Source organism: Manis javanica, chromosome X (genome assembly GCF_040802235.1).
Source record: "Manis javanica isolate MJ-LG chromosome X, MJ_LKY, whole genome shotgun sequence".
NCBI classification, from domain to species: Eukaryota; Metazoa; Chordata; class Mammalia; order Pholidota; family Manidae; genus Manis; species Manis javanica.
In genome coordinates, this window is record NC_133174.1 from 112,282,593 (window position 1) to 112,301,736 (window position 19,144).

Here is a 19,144-nt window from a genome sequence, read left to right on the forward strand (position 1 = left end):
AAGTGTATCATGCCATTCTCCTCTGGCCTGTAGGGATTCTGTTGAGAAGTCTGTTGATAGCCTGATGGGTTTTCCTTTGTAGGTAACCTCATTTTTCTCTCTGGCTGCCTTTAATACTTTGTCCTTGTCTTTGATCTTTGCCATTTTAATTATTATGTGTCTTGGTGTTGCCCTCCTTGGATCCCTTGTCATGGGAGTTCTGTGTACCTCTGTGGTCTGAGAGACCATTTCTTCCCCTAGTTAATGGAAGTTTTCAGCAATTATTTCTTCAAAGGCACTTTCTATCCCTTTTTCTCTCTCTTCTTCTGGTACCCCTATAATGTGGATATAGTTCCATTTCGATTGGTCACTCAGGTCTCTTAGCATTCTTTCATTCCTGGAGATCCTATTATCTCTCTCTGCATCAGCTTCTCTGCGTTCCTGTTCTCTGTTTTCTAGTCCATGTATGGTCTCTTGCATCTCGTCCATTCTGTTTTGAAGTCCTTCCAGAGCTTGTTTTATTTCTGTATTCTCCTTTCTTAGTTCTTGCATATTTCTCTGCAAGTCCATCAGCATGGTTATGACTTTTGTTTTGAATTCTTTTTCAGTAAGACTGGTTAAATCTATCTCCCCAGGTTCCCTCTCAGGGGAAGATGTAGCAGATGGTGAAGCTGTCTGGGTTAGTCTTGTCTGGATCATAATTTTTTGCCTTTTCATGTTGACAGGTGCTATTGACTGTCACCTGGGAGGGCCAAACTTTCCACTTGCTCCTGGCCTTTCTTTACTGGGACAACTGCGACCCCTAGTGGCTTGTGTTGGGTAATTGCGTGTAGACTGTGTCTTCGTGTCTTGCCCGGCCGATATGGAGGAAGCTCCCTTTCTGAGGGCGGCGCCTGCCTTACGCTGCTTCTCTGTTTTCGCAGCGCCCGGAGGGGTAATGGACTGGAGGGGGGTGGCTGTTTGGCTGTTTACCTCTGTGAGGGGTCTCAGAGCTGTTGCCCAGGGGCTTAGTGCTCCTGGTTTTCCCTGTAATTTCCAGCCACTGGGCTGTGACCTGTGTTGTTTCTGTCCAGCTGTTACGTCCCTGTCCCTTTAAGACTTTCAAAAAGCACTCGCTTTTCTTTGTCACAGGGGTATCAGCTTTGGAACCCGCTCAGAGGTCTTGCTGCCCTGTTTCCCTAGTTTCTAGCCCTCCACGCATGCACTGGTCTGCGCTCTGGTGCGGGTGGCTGGGGCTGGGTGTTTAGCAGTCCTGGGCTCCCTCTCCCTCCCGCCGGGAGCTGGGGGGAGGCATGCTTGGGTCCCACCAGGCCGGGGGTTGTATCTTACCCCTTTCACCAGGCGCTGGGCTCTCGCACATGTGGATGTAGTCTGGCTGTTGTCCTGTGTCTTCTGGTCTCTCTTTTAGGATTAGTTGTATTTGTTGTATTTTTAAAAATATATATGTTTTTGGGAGGAGATTCCCACTGTCCTACTCACGCCGCCATGTTGGCTCGCCTTTCTTTTTCTGTTGTTTTATCCTTCTCAATTTTATTTCTTCTCTGATCTTTATTATGTCCCTCCTTCTGCTGACTTTAGGCCTCATTTGTTCTTCTTTTTCCAATTTAGATAATTGTGACTTTAGACTATTCATTTGGGATTGTTCTTCCTTCTTTAAATATGCCTGGATTGCTATATACTTTTCCTCTTTAAAGTGCTTTCACTGCATCCCACAGAAGTTGGGGCTTTGTGTTGTTATCATTTGTTTCCATATATTGCTGGATCTCTATTTTGATTTGGTCATTGATCCATTGATTATTTACGAGCATGTTGTTAAGCCTCCATGTGTTTGTGAGCCTTTTTGATTTCTTTGTACAATTTATTTCTACTTTTATAACTTTGTGGTGTGAGAAGTTGGTTGGTAGAATTTCAATCTTTTTGAATTTACTGAGGCTCTTTTTGTGGCCTAGTATGTGGTCTATTTTGAAGAATGTTCCATGTGCACTTGAGAAGAATGCGTATCCTGTTGCTTTTGGGTGTAGAGTTCTACAGATGTCTATTAGGTCCATCTGTTCTAGTGTGTTGTTCAGTGCCTCTGTGTCCTTACTTGTTTTCTGTCTGGTGGATCTGTCCTTTGGAGTGAGTGGTGTGTTGACGTCTCCTAAAATAAATGCATTGCATTCTATTTCCTCCTTTAATTCTGTTAGTATTTGTTTCACATATATTGGTGCTCCTGTATTGGGTACATATTTATTTATAATGTTCATATCCTCTTGTTGGATTGACCCCTTTATCATTTTATAATGTCCTTTATCTCTTGTGATTTTCTTTGTTTTGATGTCTATTTTGTCTGATACTAGTACTGCAACACCTGCTTTTTTCTCCCTATTGTTTGCGTGAAATATCTTTTTCCATCCCTTGACTTTTAGTCTGTGTATGTCTTTGGGTTTGAGGTGAGTCTCTTGTAAGCAGCATATGAATGGGTCTTGCTTTTTTATCCATTCTATTACTCTGTGTCTTTTGATTGGTGCATTCAGTCCATTTACATTTAGGGTGATTATTGAAAGATATGTAATTATTGCCATTGCAGGCTTTAGGTTTGTGATTACCAAAGGTTCAAGGTTAGCTTTTTTACTATCTTACTGTCTAACTTAACTCCCTTACTGAGCTATGATAAACAGAGTCTGATGATTGTTTATTTCTCTCCCTTCTTATTCTTTCTCCTCCTTTCTTTGTATGTTAGGTGTTGTGTGTGTGTGTGTGTGCTCTTTGTGTTTCCTTTGACTGCTTTTGTGGGTAGGTGATTTTATTTTTTGCCTTTAGTTTGTATTTGATTGTTCCGGTTTCTTTGCTGTGATTTTATTTTCTCTGGTGACATCTGTTTAGCCTTAGGAGTGCTTCAATCTAGAGCAGTCCCTCTAAAATACCCTGTAGAGGTGGTTTGTGGGAGGCAAATTCCCTCAACTTTTGCTTGGGTGGGAATTGTTTAATCCCTCCTTTGTATTTAAATGATAATAGTGCTGGATACAGTATCCTTGGTTCAAGGGCCTTCTGTTTCATTGCATTAAATATATCATGCCATTCTCTTCTGGCCTGTAAGGTTTCTGTTGAGAAGTCTAATGATTGCCTAATTGGTTTTCCCTTGTAGGTGACCTTTTTTTCTCTCACTGCCTTTAATACTCTGTCCTTGCCTTTGATTTTTGCCATTTTAATTATTATGTGTCTTGGTGTTGTCCTCCTTGGTTCCCTTGTGTTGGGAGTTCTGTGGGCCTCTATGGTCTGAGAGACTGTTTCCTCCCCCAATTTGGGGAAGTTTTCAGCAATATTTCTTCAAAGACACTTTCTATCCCTTTTTCTCTCTTCTTATTCTGGTACCCCTATAATGTGAATATTGTTCCTTTGGATTAGTCACACAGTTCTCTTAATATTCTTTCATTCCTGGAGATCCTTTTGTCTCTCTCTGCGTCAGCTTCCCTGTGTTCCTGTTCTCTGATTTCTATTCCATTAACAGTCTCCTGCACCTCATCCAGTCTGCTCTTACGTCCTTCCAGAGATTGTTTTATTTCTGTTTTCTCCCTCCTTAGCTCTTGCATATTTCTCTGCAAGTCCATCAGCATGGTTATGACCTTTATTTTGAATTCTTTTTCAGGAAGATTGGTTAAATCTTTCTCCCCAGATTCCCTCTCATAGGAGGATGTCTGGGTTATTCTGATTTGTATCAAATTCTTCTGCCTTTTCATGGCGATAGAGGTAGTCTTATGCAGTTGTGTGTGTGTCAGCTGGGAGAACCAAGTCCCTTTCCACTTGCTCCTGGCCTTCCTTTCCTGGGGAACGGCAATGCCTAGCGGCTTTTGCTGGGCAGTTGCACGCAGACGGGGTGTCTGATTCTTGCCTGGGCCGCTGCGGAGTCAGCTCCGCATGGTTGCTGTGGGCATGGCTGGTCTCAGGCTGCTGCTCTGCTGTGGCAGGGCCGCATCAGAGGGGGAACTGGCAGGAGGCTGTTTATCGCCGTGAGGGGCCTCAGAGCTGCCCTGCTGCCCAGGGGGTTAGGGTGCCTGGAGTTCCCCGGGATTCTCAGCTGCTGGGCTGAGTGTGCCAGGATGTGTCCATCTAGCTGTGAGGCTCCTGTCCCTTTAAGACTTTCAAAAAGCACTCGCTTTTCTTTTGTGCCAGGGGTGTCTGCTGTGGGAACCCACTCACAGGTTTTACTGTTCCCTTTCCCTAGTATCCAGCACACCACACACTGTGTGTCTGCACTCCCTGTGCTGATGGCTAGGGCTGGGTATTTAGCAGTCCTGCACTCCCTCTCCCTCCCCGCTCTGACTCCTCTCCTCCCGCCGGGGAGCTGGGGTCGGGGTGTCACTCAGGTCCCGCCAGGCTGCGGCTTGTATCTTACCCCCTTCGTGAGGCACTGGGTTCTCGTAGATGTAGATGTAGCCTGGCTATTGTCCTGTATCTTCTGGTTTCTCTTTTAGGAATAGTTGTATTTTCAAAGATATATATGGTTTTGGAAGGAGATTTCTGCTGTCCTACTCATGCCGCCATCTTGGCTCCTCCTCTCCAAATCATTGTTTTTTTAACATACAGTACTTAATTTCCTAACCCATCCATATCATACTTAGATGTTTTCAGGCTGATAAATATTAAATCCAGGTCTCAGGATCCAGGTTCCTTATTGCAGCACATTGCCTAATGGGCTGCTCTGTGAAGGCCTCATAGAGATATGCTTAGAACATGTTTTATGGTATTTCCTGTGATTGTCCTTACTTTCTCTTCCAATAATTAATAATCTTGGATCTCAGTTGACATTGGTCACTTAAATTTCTGTCTGTTGACCATGTAGGGTACACAAGAGCAGAAGTATTATAATTAAGACAAGTCATTCTTGCCTACTGCTTTTTTAAAAATCTCTAATAAACTCTGATGCTGTATGTGAAAAAAAAACTAATCATAATACTACAGTACCCTTCCTCCATTTGAAAGTATAGAGAAGATTTTTTTAAAAGGATAGAGAAGATAGTATATCAATGGGTATTGAAGCAAGATGTTTGATCTTTAATAAATACCTGAGTGTTGTAAAATGATCGACCATTAAGGGAAAGATGAGTTACTCTATAAGACTAGGACACAGGCAGTAATGTTTCAGGGCATTATCTGAGGGCTCAGGAAAACTTGGGACATCTACCGGAAGACTTCTGTCCCAGGTTTCTCCCCAGAACCACATGGACCTGTTCCACAGATAGTAAACTTTAGCCCCTCCTAGTACTTTATTCTTGTAGAATAAAATGTTTTTCTTTTTTCTTTAGCTGTAACTTCAGAATTAAATGTGAGGAAAATCCCTCACACAGAACCGAAGGAAGTCTGAAACTGGAACATTTTCACCTGTGTTTTTTTCACCCCAATTGTGTACACACTCAGTATTTTTTATTTCTTAAGAAAATAATCTTGCCTTAGTGATTTTTAACATAGAAGAACATACCTCATGTAGACAAAAGCTTCTCGTTTAATTGAAAGATAACATTATTATGGTATGAGCTAGCTGCATGATGAAATTAATTTTATCCATGTTTGGGTCTACAGGCCTACAGGACGATAAAAGATGACAAAAAAAGGTATAATGAAAGAATTTCAGGGTTAGGACTAACACCAGAAGAGAAACAGAAAAGAGCCACATCATCTGGTGAGTATGATTTGAGACTCAGTGTATGAAAGGAAAGTTATAAACAATTTGGGTGCTGTGCTTTGTGATGATGTATGTAAGCTTCCAGAGACTATGATGTTATCCCAGACCTGGGAGCAATTTGTTGAGGTATTTGACTGGAATTTGGCTTTGAAATAAAATGAGTGATGATTATGATTGGTAGTTTATACTGAACTCTTAAAGACAAGTTTTAAATTAAAAAGGCACGCTTGGCGCTAAAGGCTTATGACCATTAAGGTTATTAAAAGTAAATAGCTAAAAAAAAAAAAAAAAAGGCAAGCTTGGCAAGGAAAATTCTCACAACAGAGATGAAGGCTTTTTCTATGAAGAAATTCTTTTGTCCTGTTTTTTTACCCTTTTGAGTCTTTGAAGTTCCAAGTTGTTAAAGATATATTTGTTTTCTTAAAATATATACTCCTAGCCATAACTTTGCACATGACAGGCTTGATTTTTCAGAGGAAATTTTAATCCATTAATAAGGCCCACAGCTCTGGGTGGGCGATTTACATTGCTTTCTTCAGTAGCACCTGCTTATTCTTGAACATTGTATAATAATCCCCAATTGCCCTGCTGGGTTTTCCCCATTTCTTACTAATAAAGGGTGAAACTGAGCTCAATATTCTTGTTAGTCATTAGGAAATTAATGAGAAGGGCACAAGCCTTCTAATAGGTGCTTTCTAATGTGTTTTAGAAATAACTAAACATTGAAGCCAAGTTCTAGTTCTGATAGATTTAATAAGTGAATGTCATTGGTCAAATCACTCACTCTTTTGGGGGTATTTTTCACTTATGGAATGAAAGGGATACTTGCTTTTCCTGTCCCATTAGGATGCCGTGAAGTTTGCTAAGACTAATGTACATAGGGATTTTGTGAACTTATGTAAAGGACTGAGATAAGTGCGAGGTGACTTTTTTTTTAATAGTGGCAAGGAGTCAACTGAGACTTTAAGAATATTCACCGTGTCTGGTCTGTTGCTTACAGCTGCAGAAGGAGAGGCAGTTCCTCAAGTCAGGATACCAAGTCATGTTCCATTCCTGCTCATTGGTGGAGGCACTGCTGCTTTTGCTGCAGCCAGATCCATCCGGGCTCGGGATCCTGGGGCCAGGGTAAGACAGACACTGTCTTGGTTGCCACAGAAGGTATATAGTCTGCAGGCCCTCAACCAATGTGAGCACTTTTACATCTGCCTCTAAATGACTTGGCTCTAATAAGTACCATTATTTTGTGTCTAAAGGTACTGATTGTATCTGAAGACCCTGAGCTACCATACATGCGTCCCCCTCTTTCAAAAGAACTGTGGTTTTCAGATGATCCAAATGTCACAAAGACACTGCGATTCAGACAGTGGAATGGAAAAGAGAGAAGGTATGTTCACTTATGTAAAATAGCAACTCCAACTGATTAGCAACTTTAGCTAAGTGCAGGGAGTAGGTCAGGATTTTGCACCAACCATGTGCAGTGCATAGGAGAGAGGACTTGGCTGCATGTTGGTGTCCACCTTGGGACACACATGGTGCAGCTCAGAGGCAACAGGCTATAGTGGCAAGTCCTGGATTCTGTTACCAGATCTACCAACAATTGAAGATACAATGTTGGCCTCTGAAATACTGACGCTCCTATTTCTGGGACCTTATTGTTAGACTTTTCCAGTGAAGACTAGCTTGACCTGTGCTGTCACTTCTTTACACTTGTCTGGACATCTCCCATAAAAGCAAAAGGAAAGACACTGTTTTATGGCATTTTCTGTGACACCTTAGCAGGCATTCAGAATTGTGGGAGTAGAATGGGAACGCCATAAAGTAGAACCTCTTTATTAAAGTGATTGCACAAGAGACTTGGAAATACAGATCCAGAAGCTTTTTTCTCTTAAAGGATTCCTTGGATCTTTTGATTCCAGTACCATGTTCTTTGGGTTCCAATTTTTTTCTCATTAGTGATCCCTCTGATACTGGACTAAATTTTATGAATCTACCCATCTCCCTCACCCCAGTTACCATGTTCTATTCTCAAGCAGATACATACTTCCAATTATGTTATCCATACCTTAATTAATATTTCACAGTTACTGTCTATTATTTAAGGCAAAATCATCTCAGGAGCTAGACTACTTGTCCATTGACCAGCACCCTTCTAGATAACTTGTTTGGGTAGAAGTATGACTACCAGCTCCTTGGGTGCTTCTCTTGTTCTAACTTGAAATGAACCTAAATCCAGAGCAGGGTTTCTCAGTCTCAGCACTATTGACATTTAGGGCTGGATAGTTCTTAGTTGTGGGGGCTGGTCTGTGTGTTGTAGGGCCTCCCTGTTAACAGCCTCCCTGGCCTCTACCCACTAGATACTGGAAGCATCCCTACCCCCAATCTGTTAGAAGCAAAAGTGTCTCCATTCACTGCCAATGTCTGAGTGGGGGTGGGGTGGGAGCAAAATTGCCCCCAGTTGACAACCACTGGTCAAAAATACCTCTGCATAAGTAAGTCATGACCAAAGTTTAGTGGCCTTGGAGACTGACTTTGGAAAATGTTCCTAAAAGTTTTTCATGATGGGAACAATTTTATTAAAGCTATGGGTGAAATTGATAGGAGTTCCAGGTGCTTATAACATTTCCTCCCTCTTCTCTATACAGCATATACTTCCAGCCACCTTCCTTCTATGTCTCTGCTCAGGACCTGCCTCACATTGAGAATGGTGGTGTGGCTGTCCTCACTGGGAAGAAGGTGAGCTAGTAGGCTGCTTCCTTCGTCAAGCTTCACATATGTGCCCAAGTGGGCAGCAAGTATAATAACTTGTATTCCCACTGCCATTCATGTCTTCCCTGCCATTGTAGTTCATCAAAGAAGGAGCGAGTCATTTTGAGTCTAATACTGCTAGTCTACACTACTTAGTGTATCTTCCTGAGGAAAGCACTAATGTCAAAGCCTAGAGTGGCATGCAAACTAAACTTTTCTGGGGAAATCAAATCATTGAGGACCAAGACCCTAAAGCTGTTCCCTCTCCTGATTTGCCTCTTTGCCCTTCCTTCTTCCTATTCCACACTGACATTTCTTTAGGATTATTGATGCCACAAGATTGACAGAAGTATATTATTCAGATTAGAAAAATAATTCAGGCTTAACATTAGCATGAAAACTTTACAAAATTAAGTGCCTGAGTAATGAGAGCAGTTTTTGGAGGGTGTTTATGGGATCCAGGGAGAGTTTTGTCATATTCTGCTTTGTTTTTATTAATGGGAGGTAATGTGTCTGTAAACTAATGGCAATGTTCCAGTAGAGAGGGAAAGGTTACCAGAAGCAGCAAAGCCCGGAGTAGATGGAATCCACAGCACAAGTGGAGGCATTGACCTTTGATAGGGACAGGCCCACTTCTATAAGGGGATGTTAGGCAGAGAAAATGGATATAGGGTTGTGGATAAGCTGGTAATGAGACATTGAAATTATCTGAAAATCCATCCTCCTTACAGCATGTCCTCACCAACACTTGTTATTTCTGATTCTTGTCTTTTGGATAGTGGCCATTCCCTGATGATTATTGATGTGGAGTATCTTTTCCTGTGCCTGTTGGCCATCTGTATGTCTTCTTTGCAGAAATGTCTCTCCAGGTCCTCAGCCCATTTTTGAATCAGGTTATTTGTTTTTTGGTGTTGAGCTGTGTGAGTTCTTTCTATGTTTTGGATGTTGGCCCATTATCGGATATATCAGTTGCAGATAGATTCTCCCATACAGTAGGCTGACTTTTTGTTGATAGTTTCCTCTGCTGTGCAGAAGCTTTTTAATTTGATGTAGTCCCACTTGTTTATTTTTGCTTTTGTTTCCCTTGCCTGGGGAGATGTATTCAGAAAAAAATTACTAATGCTGATGTTCAAGAGATTCCTGCCTATGTTTTCTTCTAAGATTTTTATGGTTTTATGTCTTACATTTAGGTCTTTAATCCATTTCAAGTTTACTTTTGTGTATGGTGTTAGACAGTGGTCCAGTTTCATTTTCTTGCATGTAGTTGTAGTTTTTCCAACACCATTTATTGAAGAGATTGTTGTATATTCTTGCCACCTTTGTTGTATACTAATTGACTATATATGCATCCATATATAGTCAATTAGTATATAATATTTGCCAGCACCATACTGTTTTAATCACCATAGTTTTGTAGTATAGCTTGGGATCAGGGAGCAGCGTGCCCCCCACCCCCAGTTTTGTTCTTTCTCAAGATTCCTTTGGCTATTTGGGGTCTTTGTAGCTCCATAGAAATTTTAGGGTTATTTGCTCTAGTTAGTTGAAAAATGCCATTGGTATTTTGATGGGGATTGCATCTGTAAATTACTTTGGGAAGGATGGCCATTTTGACAATGTTAATTCTTCCTATCCATGAACATGGATAGCATTCCATTTATTTGTGTCTTCTTCAGTTTCTTTCATCAGTGTCATATAGTTTTCAGAGTAGATGTCTTTTACCTCCCTGGTTAGGTTTGTTCCTAGGTATTTTATTCTTTTTGTTGGAATTTTTTTCTTGATTTCTCTTTCTGCTAGTTTGTTATTAGTATATAGAAATGCAACAGATTTCTGTGTGTTGATTTAGTATCCTGCAACTTTACTTAATCCATTTATTAGTTCTAAGAGTTTTTTGGTAGAGCCTTTAGGGTTTTCTATATATAGTATTGTGTCACCTGCAAATAGTGACAGTTTAACTTCTTCCTTAACAATTTGGATGCCTTTTATTTTTTTCTTCTTGTCTGACTGCCATGGCTAGGACCTCCAGTAGTATGTTGAATAAAAGTGGTGAGAGTTGGCATCCTTGTCTTGTTCTTAATCTTAGAGGAAAAGCTTTCATGTTTTCCCTGTTAAGTATGATGTTGGCTGTGGGTTTTTCATATATGGCCTTTCTTATGTTGAGGTATTTTCCCTCTATACCCACTTTGGGAAGTAAAGACACTTTTAAAATGCTCTATTTTTATTATCTTACTTTATCATCACAGTACTCTATGAGATACATACTATTATTATTTCCATTTTACAAGGAAATTGAGATTAAAAAGAGATTAACTAACTTTCCCACACAGCTAATAAATGGCAGAGATAGAATTTGAGTCCAAATATGTCTGACTACAGAATTCTGATTCCAGAGTCCAAGCTCTTGATAACATCATTATATAGCTTCCTGACAGAAAGGTGATGAAGGGTCAGGAACAGACTGGAGACATGCTCCGGAGGCAAACTTGATAGGGCATGGTGAGTGGTTGAAGGTGGAACTTGAGAGAGAGGGAGGAGGCAAAGGTGATTTTCTGATTTCCAGAATGTGTGGTAGGTGGTGATATACCCCCAACTGAGACATATTACAAGAGGAGGACCTAGTTCAAGAGGGAAATAAAGTTTAGTTTTAGACTCTTAAGTATGAAGTAGGAAATACGTGTGGAGGTGTCCTATGGGCAGTTGGATATGATTGTGATGGTCTGAGGGAGGGGTCTGGGCTCAGAGATTCAGGAATTATCCTTGTATGTATAGGAGCTGAAGCCTTGAGGGAGGGTTGAGGGCTTATATAGTCAGAAGAGGAGTGGGACAGGGATGAAACCTTGGAAAACCCAATTTTTCAGAGACAGGCTTAATAAGAAGAGTCCACAAAAGAGAATAGGAAAGAAGTTAAAGGGCAGTAAAAGGAGAGCCCAGGACAGGGACCAGAGTTGGAGAAAGTATCAAGAAGGAAGATGTGATCCATGGTATTACTGCAGCAAAGGAGTCTGGTCAGAAAAGAATTGTAAAATGCCGCATTAGATTTAGCAGTTCAGATATCATTGTGAAGTTAGAAAAGAGGATAAGTTACTATTTCAAAAGTTTAAATGAGAAAAGGGAGATAGCAATTGGACAAAGCTTGAGGAGGGCATAGAATCTAATGTGGGACTTCTAAGATGGGACAGGCAAGCATGTTAATGGGATGAAGGTATAAGGTGTCGAGACATGGGGGAATGAGTGTGTGACTAATAGGGGAAGGTTCTGGGAGCGAAAGGAAGGGATGAGGATCAGGCCCAGAAACAAAACAGAAGGGACACCTCATCCCAAAAACTGGAAGAAAGGAAGTAAAATTTTTATTCAGGGGTTGGGAGGTGGGTGCCATTAGGGAAGCTGACAATCGCATCTGATGGTTTCACTTGTTTTTGCAATAAACTAGGATACAAGGTGGCTAATTGAACATGGCCAGTGTGAGAGTTGAGTAGTGGGATTGGATTGAAGAGGGAGTTTACCTAGGGCAAATCAGAGGACATTAAAGAAGCTACTCATCCATGTGGTGTCAGTTTACATCATTGCCTCTGGAAAGCTTGACTGGGTGCACTTGTCATATGTTCCCGCTGCTACCTGTATGGCCCTTATCAGAGCATTGCTCACTCTTGATTGTAGTGCTTATTAAATTGTCTGTCTTGGTTTCTAGAATCTAAAGGCAAGGAAGGTACCTGGTTTTCTCGCCGTGTGTCCCTAGGACTTAGCACAGTGCCTTAGTAGGTGCTTAATAAAGATGTCTTGAATAAATGGTCTCACAGTTAGTGAGGAGTGGAGCAGAGAATGGAACCCTGTTGTCTGACTCCAAAGCTCAAGCATTTCACCTTAAGAAGTAGGATGCAAAGGAATTAAGGGTGGCGGCAAGGGAACTGTTCAGTTGACTACCACTAGCCCAGATTAGTCAGAATGGAACAGCCCTCTGGGTAAACAAAATTGAAAGCAAGTATAGGTGACAGCGGGACTAAAAGAAAGCTGGAAAGGATGGAAAATTGTGACCAAAGAGTGGGATATTTGAGGTAGACATCTAGGCTTAAGAGAGAAAATTCTGATGTGGCTCTGAGATAAAGTATGAGCCAGGTTCCAAGGTCTTGAATGTATGAGGAGGAGAGACCAGGAGGTGGATGGATAACAGTGTTTTTATAAGGATCCAGGTCTGTGTCCCTCAGAAAGGGTGAGGGTACAAGAATCTGGAAGCAGCAGCCAACACAACTCCCCTCAGCTCAGCCTCATGATGGGGAGGCTTGTGGGTGGATAAGCAGTCTCTCCATGTGAGCTATCCTTGGCAGGGAGCCAAGCTTTTGTGAAGGTAAGAAGTTGAAGAAAGCATCCTGTAAAAATGTTAAGGATGTAGGATCAGTGTTAACAAAGAAGTAAGGGTTCCAAAGAACCAAGCAGAAAATTTCTTCTCCACAAATTGCACAGGACCTTTGGGACCATATGGACTTGTTCTGATGTTGGTCGCTTAGGAAATTCGGCCCACTCTGAAGAACCTGTGTACCAGAAACTGTGGTCACAGTGATTACTTAGACGTAGCTTCTTAAGGATCACCTAGGGCAAGAACTAATGCTTCTGACTGGGCTGACGGCTAATGGGTTACAGAGTTCCTTTCTGGGCTGATGAAAATATTTGAAATTAGATAGTGGTGATGGTTGCACAGCCTTGTGAATATACTAAAAGCCACTGAATTGCACACTTTAAAATGGTGCATTTTATGTTAAGTGAATCATATCTCAATAAAAAAATGTTTAAAGCTAATTCATCTCTACTTCTTTCTCCGTGTGTGACTGTACCAGGTAGTACAGCTGGATGTGAGAGGCAACATGGTGAAACTTAATGATGGCTCTCAAATAACATATGAAAAATGCTTGATTGCCACAGGTGAGTTTTTCTGGAGATAGCTTTATTCCTTGATAGAGCTCATTGAAGTTTTAGAAGGCATTAAGAAAACCAAAACCCAGACTCTCCGAACGGGTGTCTTCTCTTGGTGCAAGGCCCGACTAACTACAGACATCTGATCAATAGCCCTACTGGATTATCCTTGCTATTCCTCCTGGTAAATGAATGGATGGCTGTTGAAGAGGTCTGCTTTATTTTCTCTCCCTGCTTACCCCTTGTCCTCTGCTCTCTACCCTGAAGTGATAATAGCCTCATGGCTCACAGCCCTTTCCAATCAGAAATCAAGAAAGGAGAGAGACTGAAGCAGTTGCTTAAACAGAAGTAGCTATGGAATCTGGTGAATCCTCATGAGAAACTAAGACATAGGAAGCAAAGAGTGAGGCCCTGTGGCCATCTATGGGGAGGGGAGCCCTTAGAGGAGAGACTCTCAAATCTGCTTCTCAAAGGAAATTGATAAAAGCCTACTGTGAGGTGATTTGAAGGGAGACTAAGCTGTTGATACTCCTGTGGCACCAGCAGGAGTGCACACAGCACCAAATGGAACTCAGGTCATAGGGGATTGTTTGAGTTCGCTCCTACTTGTTGGGCTAAACAGTTTTCCTCTTCTTATTTCCAGGAGGCACTCCACGAAGTCTGTCTGCCATTGATAGAGCTGGAGCAGAGGTGAAGAGTAGAACAACCCTTTTCAGAAAGGTAATTGTCTGTTTGCTTTAGTTCTTTCCTTGTGTTGGTTTTGAAGAGGTAATATAATCCTGTGGCCCCCAAGTACCCACCTGGGAGTAGGGAGATCCAAGTTCTATTTGTGGCTCTTCTACAGACTTGTTATCTGGCCCTACAAGTCACTTCCTCTCTCTCTACCTCAAACACCTTACTCAAGGGTTTTAAGCTCCTGAAGAAAAATACATTTAGTGTTTTTATTGCTTGCTGTAGTGCCTTCTGATGGCTCTTCCATATTTGTTTTCTTCCTGATGCATTTGAGTCACTGGAACTCTTCCTAGCTCCTTGGCATTTTTCATCACGAGTGCAGTTGTGCAGACTTTGGGGAAAAGTTGAAAATACCTGAGTCAAAGTGGAAGGGGGATTTTGCTTCTTAATACTGTGCTTTGCTTATGAGAACTGTTAAAATTTTCCAGCCATTCTCATGGGTATTTGAAAAGATTTGTACTGTTCTTTAAGTTCTTGATAGAACAAGGTTTGTCACCCTTAGCACTATTGACATTTTGGTCTGGATAGTCGTTTGTTGTGAGGGGCTGTCCTGTGCATCGTGGGATGGTTAGCAGTGTCCCTGGCCTCTGTCCACTAGCTGTCCACTAAATAGCACCTCCCCAACCCCAGTTGTAACAGCCAGAAATGCCTCCAAACATTGCCAAATGTCCGTTGGTGCAAGGGGTGCAAAACTGCTCCCAGTCGAGAACCCCTGTTGCTAGAAGGAATGTTACAATGAAGGAAGAAATCTACATCTATAGCAGAGAGGCAATTATTGAGCCACTTTATATGATGAGAAGGTTCTGTGTGCAAATTAGTGTTGTCAAAGCTTAGCAGAAAATACTTCTTGGTATTATCATTCTGTGCCCCTTTGGGAAATCAGTGGGCTAAACTGGTGGGTTCTTGCAGATTGGAGACTTTAGAACCTTGGAGAAGATTTCCCGGGAAGTCAAGTCCATTACGATTATTGGTGGGGGCTTCCTTGGTAGTGAATTGGCATGTGCTCTTGGCAAAAAGGGTGAGTATCACAGAGTGACCTTGATTTCCTCTCCCTGGTCTTGTCACATGCTTTTGGGGACTCTCATAAATTCTAGAGATGCATTTGCCAGGATCAGTAGAAAGAGTCTGATTAAGACTTATATGGTGAGACATAAAGCACTGAGTTTAGTTCTGGTGAGGGATCCCTTAGTGACTAAAAACTGTCACCTGAGTAACTTAGCAGCAAAGTTGTCTTTCCTTTCCTCTATCCTCTAAGGCCAGAACTCCTTAGAAATCGCATATTAAGGAAAGTGAGTTATTAATATGGTAAGGGCAATGTGAACTGCAGAACTGTATGTATCTTGAACTGTTGCTCCCTATAAAAGTCAAAGACTCACTTCACACATTTGATGGGTCCCAGCTTGACAGATCTGTGAGTTCCAGTTCAAATGTTTCATGGCAACCACTTTTCTTAATATTATTTTCCAGCTGTGTGAAATCATCAGGGCATCTTCTCAGGAGGGTGCTACTATTCAGGGAGTTCAAGGCACCTGTGTAAGCCTGAGGTGATGCTGGGTATAAGTGCACTGAGTTTGCAGTATGTAGGTGACTCCAGGGACAACCGTTCTGGCACCTGTTATATTTGCCACGTGAATGCCCTCATGCCCCAGTGCCCCACAAATGGGAGCTCTGGCTTGGGTCACGGCATTGCCCTGTTTGCAGTAAATGGCTGCCTGCTGCTCCTTTACTTCTCTCCCTGTCTTCCTCAGATTGGCTTTTGCCTCCTGCTCTACCTACTCTGTTTCTTCTTCCCAGCTCAAGCCTTGGGCACAGAAGTGATTCAACTCTTCCCAGAGAAAGGAAATATGGGCAAGATCCTCCCTGAGTACCTCAGCAACTGGACCATGGAAAAAGTCAGACGAGGTAGAGAGACTCCCTCTGCTGCCACTCTTTCCTTTGAGTTAGGCCAAATGCAAAATTTGCTTCTCTGGGAACCCCCTTGACATAAGCCATAATCACCCTGCAGATGAGAATTTTCTGCCATTCTCCAGTCATCCAAGTTCATGTAGTTGTTCTGAATCTGATGCACCAAATTCACAGAAGTGCTGAAAATGAACTGTGGGTGTCATTTTTTGCAGCTCTCCAAGGCTGCCTGCAAACAGATGATGAGTGGCTTTATGATGGGGGGTGCCTCTGGTCAGCTTCCCTACTTTTCACAAAGGTGGTAGACTCAAAGGCTCAGCTTCAAGTCTTATTTGCCTTTACAGAGGGGGTTAAGGTGCTACCCAACGCTATTGTGCAATCAGTCGGAGTCAGCGGGGGCAAGTTACTCATCAAGCTGAAAGATGGCCGAAAGGTAAAGAGGGGAAGACAGGCTTCTAGAAGACCTTCCAGCCCTCCCCTCCCCTTTCCTCATTGTTACTCCTTCATTTGATACCAGTAGATTGGTTTTCTTAGCAGCCACCATTAGCCAACTATCACTCCATTAAAATAAGAATGATGAGAGCCAGAACAGACACTGTGAACCACTTTCCTATAGATCCTTCCTATCTGTAGCACAGATTTTTGTGACCTTACTAGGGTGGCAGATTCCTGTTCAAATGGTGGTGAGGGGAGGGTGGGGGGAGTGGGGAGACTTTATGAAATAGAACTTAAAATCTGTTTACCAGAGGTAAGGAAACCAGTGATTTTTTGGTAAAGCCCTAATTCTTAGTGACATCATGTACAGTTACTATGTCCATAAGGCATATGTGGAAACTGTGGTAATTGGCTGTGTTATTTCTTTTTTTCTCCCCTCAGGTAGAAACTGATCATATAGTGGCAGCTGTGGGCCTGGAGCCAAATGTTGAGTTGGCCAAGACTGGTGGACTAGAATTAGACTCAGATTTCGGTGGCTTCCGGGTAAATGCAGAGCTCCAAGCACGTTCTAACATCTGGGTGGTAAGTGTGCTGTAGCACGACCAGGCACAGTTGCTCATCCCTGGCCTGTGAGCAGTTGTGCCGAGTGGTGTGCTAAAGCTCATCAGCAGCTTAGACAGGTAGAGTGAGGGTATTTGGAGGCCAAGAGGAGAAAACAGAAACTTGTGACCTACTTGATTTACAAGCTCTGGAACAGCCTCATACTGCAAGCTAGTGTGAAAAGAAATGAACAGTATGTATACCTGCAGAAGTGGAGCTCTTCTGGTTCTACCTTTGACAGCAGCCACTGGCCTCATCCTCTCGCGGATGTGTGCACAGCTTTCAGACTGGTTTACCTGTTCCCATTGCCTGAACGTGAGCCCCAGGAATGGAGGATGAGGCAGTTTTATAGCATTCTCTAGAAAGGAAAATTAATCTGTTTTCATTTTCCTTGAGTACTATTTTTAGCTATTTTAGAAAATCTGTTATGACACAAACAAGACTATAGTATGTAGGAACATGAGGTAATCTCCCCATTGTTAGATCCTTACAAGTGTATTGTGTTTGATTATGGACTCTGCAACTAAGGACATAGGAACTTTGAAGGGTGTTTTTCCCTTAAAGCTTTTTTTTTAAAGTTAAAGTGTCCTGGATATTTTAAACTTATTGTAAAAGCAATACATGCTCAATATGGAAGACACAGACGAGGAGAAAAGGGAGAAATTGTTTGACTAAATACAAGTCATTATAGGCTGTTCCCTGAAGACACCCCTCCACTGAGCTTCTGTGACCAAGAAGATGGTAAGATGTAGAACACCAGAAACAAAACAGCTTGAGTAGCTTAGATGATTACAAAACCATGGTGTGTCTGTGCCACAAATATTGCAGTGACAACTGATATTTTGGTGTACTTCCTTCCCTTGATTCTCTTGCATGTAGTTTTTTTTTTCGTTGTTGTGAAGTTCATGGCAAGCATACTGTGTATAAATATTTGTATTCTCTTTTTCATGTACCATTATATGTATTTTCCATGTTGCTTCAGATTCTGTAAACAGTTTAATAACTATATAATATTCCATCAAGTAGATTTCATAATTCATTTCACCATTGCTCACTTGTTGGATTTTTAGGTTGCTTTGGGGGCGTCTGAAGAGGCACAACAGATGAATAAAGGTTCTAGAGAGCTCACATGCAACATCCTTCATGAAGATGGCCTTGTTTCCAGGCGGGGGTTCTCTCTCTCTGCTTGAAACACTGAGCTCACTTAATCTGTACCTCCCTTGTTAGCTTTGCACCACAGTGAGGAACAATGCTGCACCTTCCCCAACTAGGTCATACACTCCTGTGGGCAAGGGCCATGTCAGGTTTGCTTCAGCAACTCAGACAGTGCAATAAGGCTTTGTTTAGGAAAAGTACTCTGTAAATATTTGTTGAATGAATGAATGAATACTGAGTGACCAAGAAAGTCTTACCTTTGGAAAAGATGTCTAGGTAGAAGCAGTCACATCTAAAGACTGGTTTCCATGCATAGAAAAGAATATTCTGCAAATCATGGTTACTAAATATCTTGTCTCTGCTAAGGGCAGGATAAGAAGAGGTGTAAGCTGGAGCATAGAAGATTTAGGTTAATTTTGTGGAAGCTTAGATTGGTTTTTTAAAAATGGAATCTCAACTGTTTTTGATAGTGTAGGTATGATTCTGGCCTGTAGATGGAAACCATTAACTAATTAACATGCAAAGGGTTTTCTGAGCCCAAAGAGTTGATGTTCTGTCTTTAATTTGCTTTTTTATCATGTGCTCATGTAATGTGTTTGTTTCCAAAGGCAGGAGATGCCGCATGCTTCTATGATATAAAGCTGGGCAGGAGGCGGGTAGAGCACCATGATCACGCTGTTGTGAGTGGAAGATTGGCTGGAGAAAACATGACTGGAGCTGCTAAGCCATACTGGCATCAATCAATGTTCTGGTAATAGTTTTGTCTCAAGGGCTGAACTGATTAGAACACACAATTAATGGAATCAGAGTTATGGTTTGGTTTCCTTGTGGGCCAGTTTGTTTCATACAGACAGGGAATGAATTCCATGTCATGTCCATGTATTCTACCTCAAAGCGGCCTTCTGGCAAAAGGGTCCTGTTTGGCGTAAGTTAGACTAGGTAAATGAGTGGAGACGGCTTCAGAACTTCTGGTAAAATAGCTGAGAGTTTGAACTATAGTAGGTGGCACAAAAGTGCGAGGTGTAGACAGTG

The 19,144-nt window shown here is 42.0% G+C and overlaps 1 protein-coding gene across 3 annotated transcripts in view; it reads left to right on the forward strand.

The window, feature by feature from the left end:
* The window catches only part of AIFM1 (apoptosis inducing factor mitochondria associated 1), a 52,483-nt gene that overhangs the window by 27,169 nt on the left and 6,170 nt on the right, over window positions 1-19,144 (forward strand). For 2 of the 3 annotated variants that reach the window (XR_001853734.3, XM_017664729.3), the window contains exons 3-13: window positions 5,539-5,638; window positions 6,642-6,766; window positions 6,895-7,025; window positions 8,284-8,374; window positions 13,213-13,297; window positions 13,932-14,008; window positions 14,930-15,038; window positions 15,815-15,922; window positions 16,267-16,355; window positions 16,799-16,939; window positions 18,721-18,863. Coding sequence is in view for 2 of the 3 variants with exons in the window: in XM_017664729.3 (XP_017520218.2) it covers window positions 5,539-5,638; window positions 6,642-6,766; window positions 6,895-7,025; window positions 8,284-8,374; window positions 13,213-13,297; window positions 13,932-14,008; window positions 14,930-15,038; window positions 15,815-15,922; window positions 16,267-16,355; window positions 16,799-16,939; window positions 18,721-18,863 (1,199 nt within the window). In the remaining variant the exon portion in view is untranslated. The remainder of the gene's footprint in view (window positions 1-5,538; window positions 5,639-6,641; window positions 6,767-6,894; window positions 7,026-8,283; window positions 8,375-13,212; window positions 13,298-13,931; window positions 14,009-14,929; window positions 15,039-15,814; window positions 15,923-16,266; window positions 16,356-16,798; window positions 16,940-18,720; window positions 18,864-19,144) is intronic. The other variant, XM_017664730.3, reaches the window with a different exon arrangement.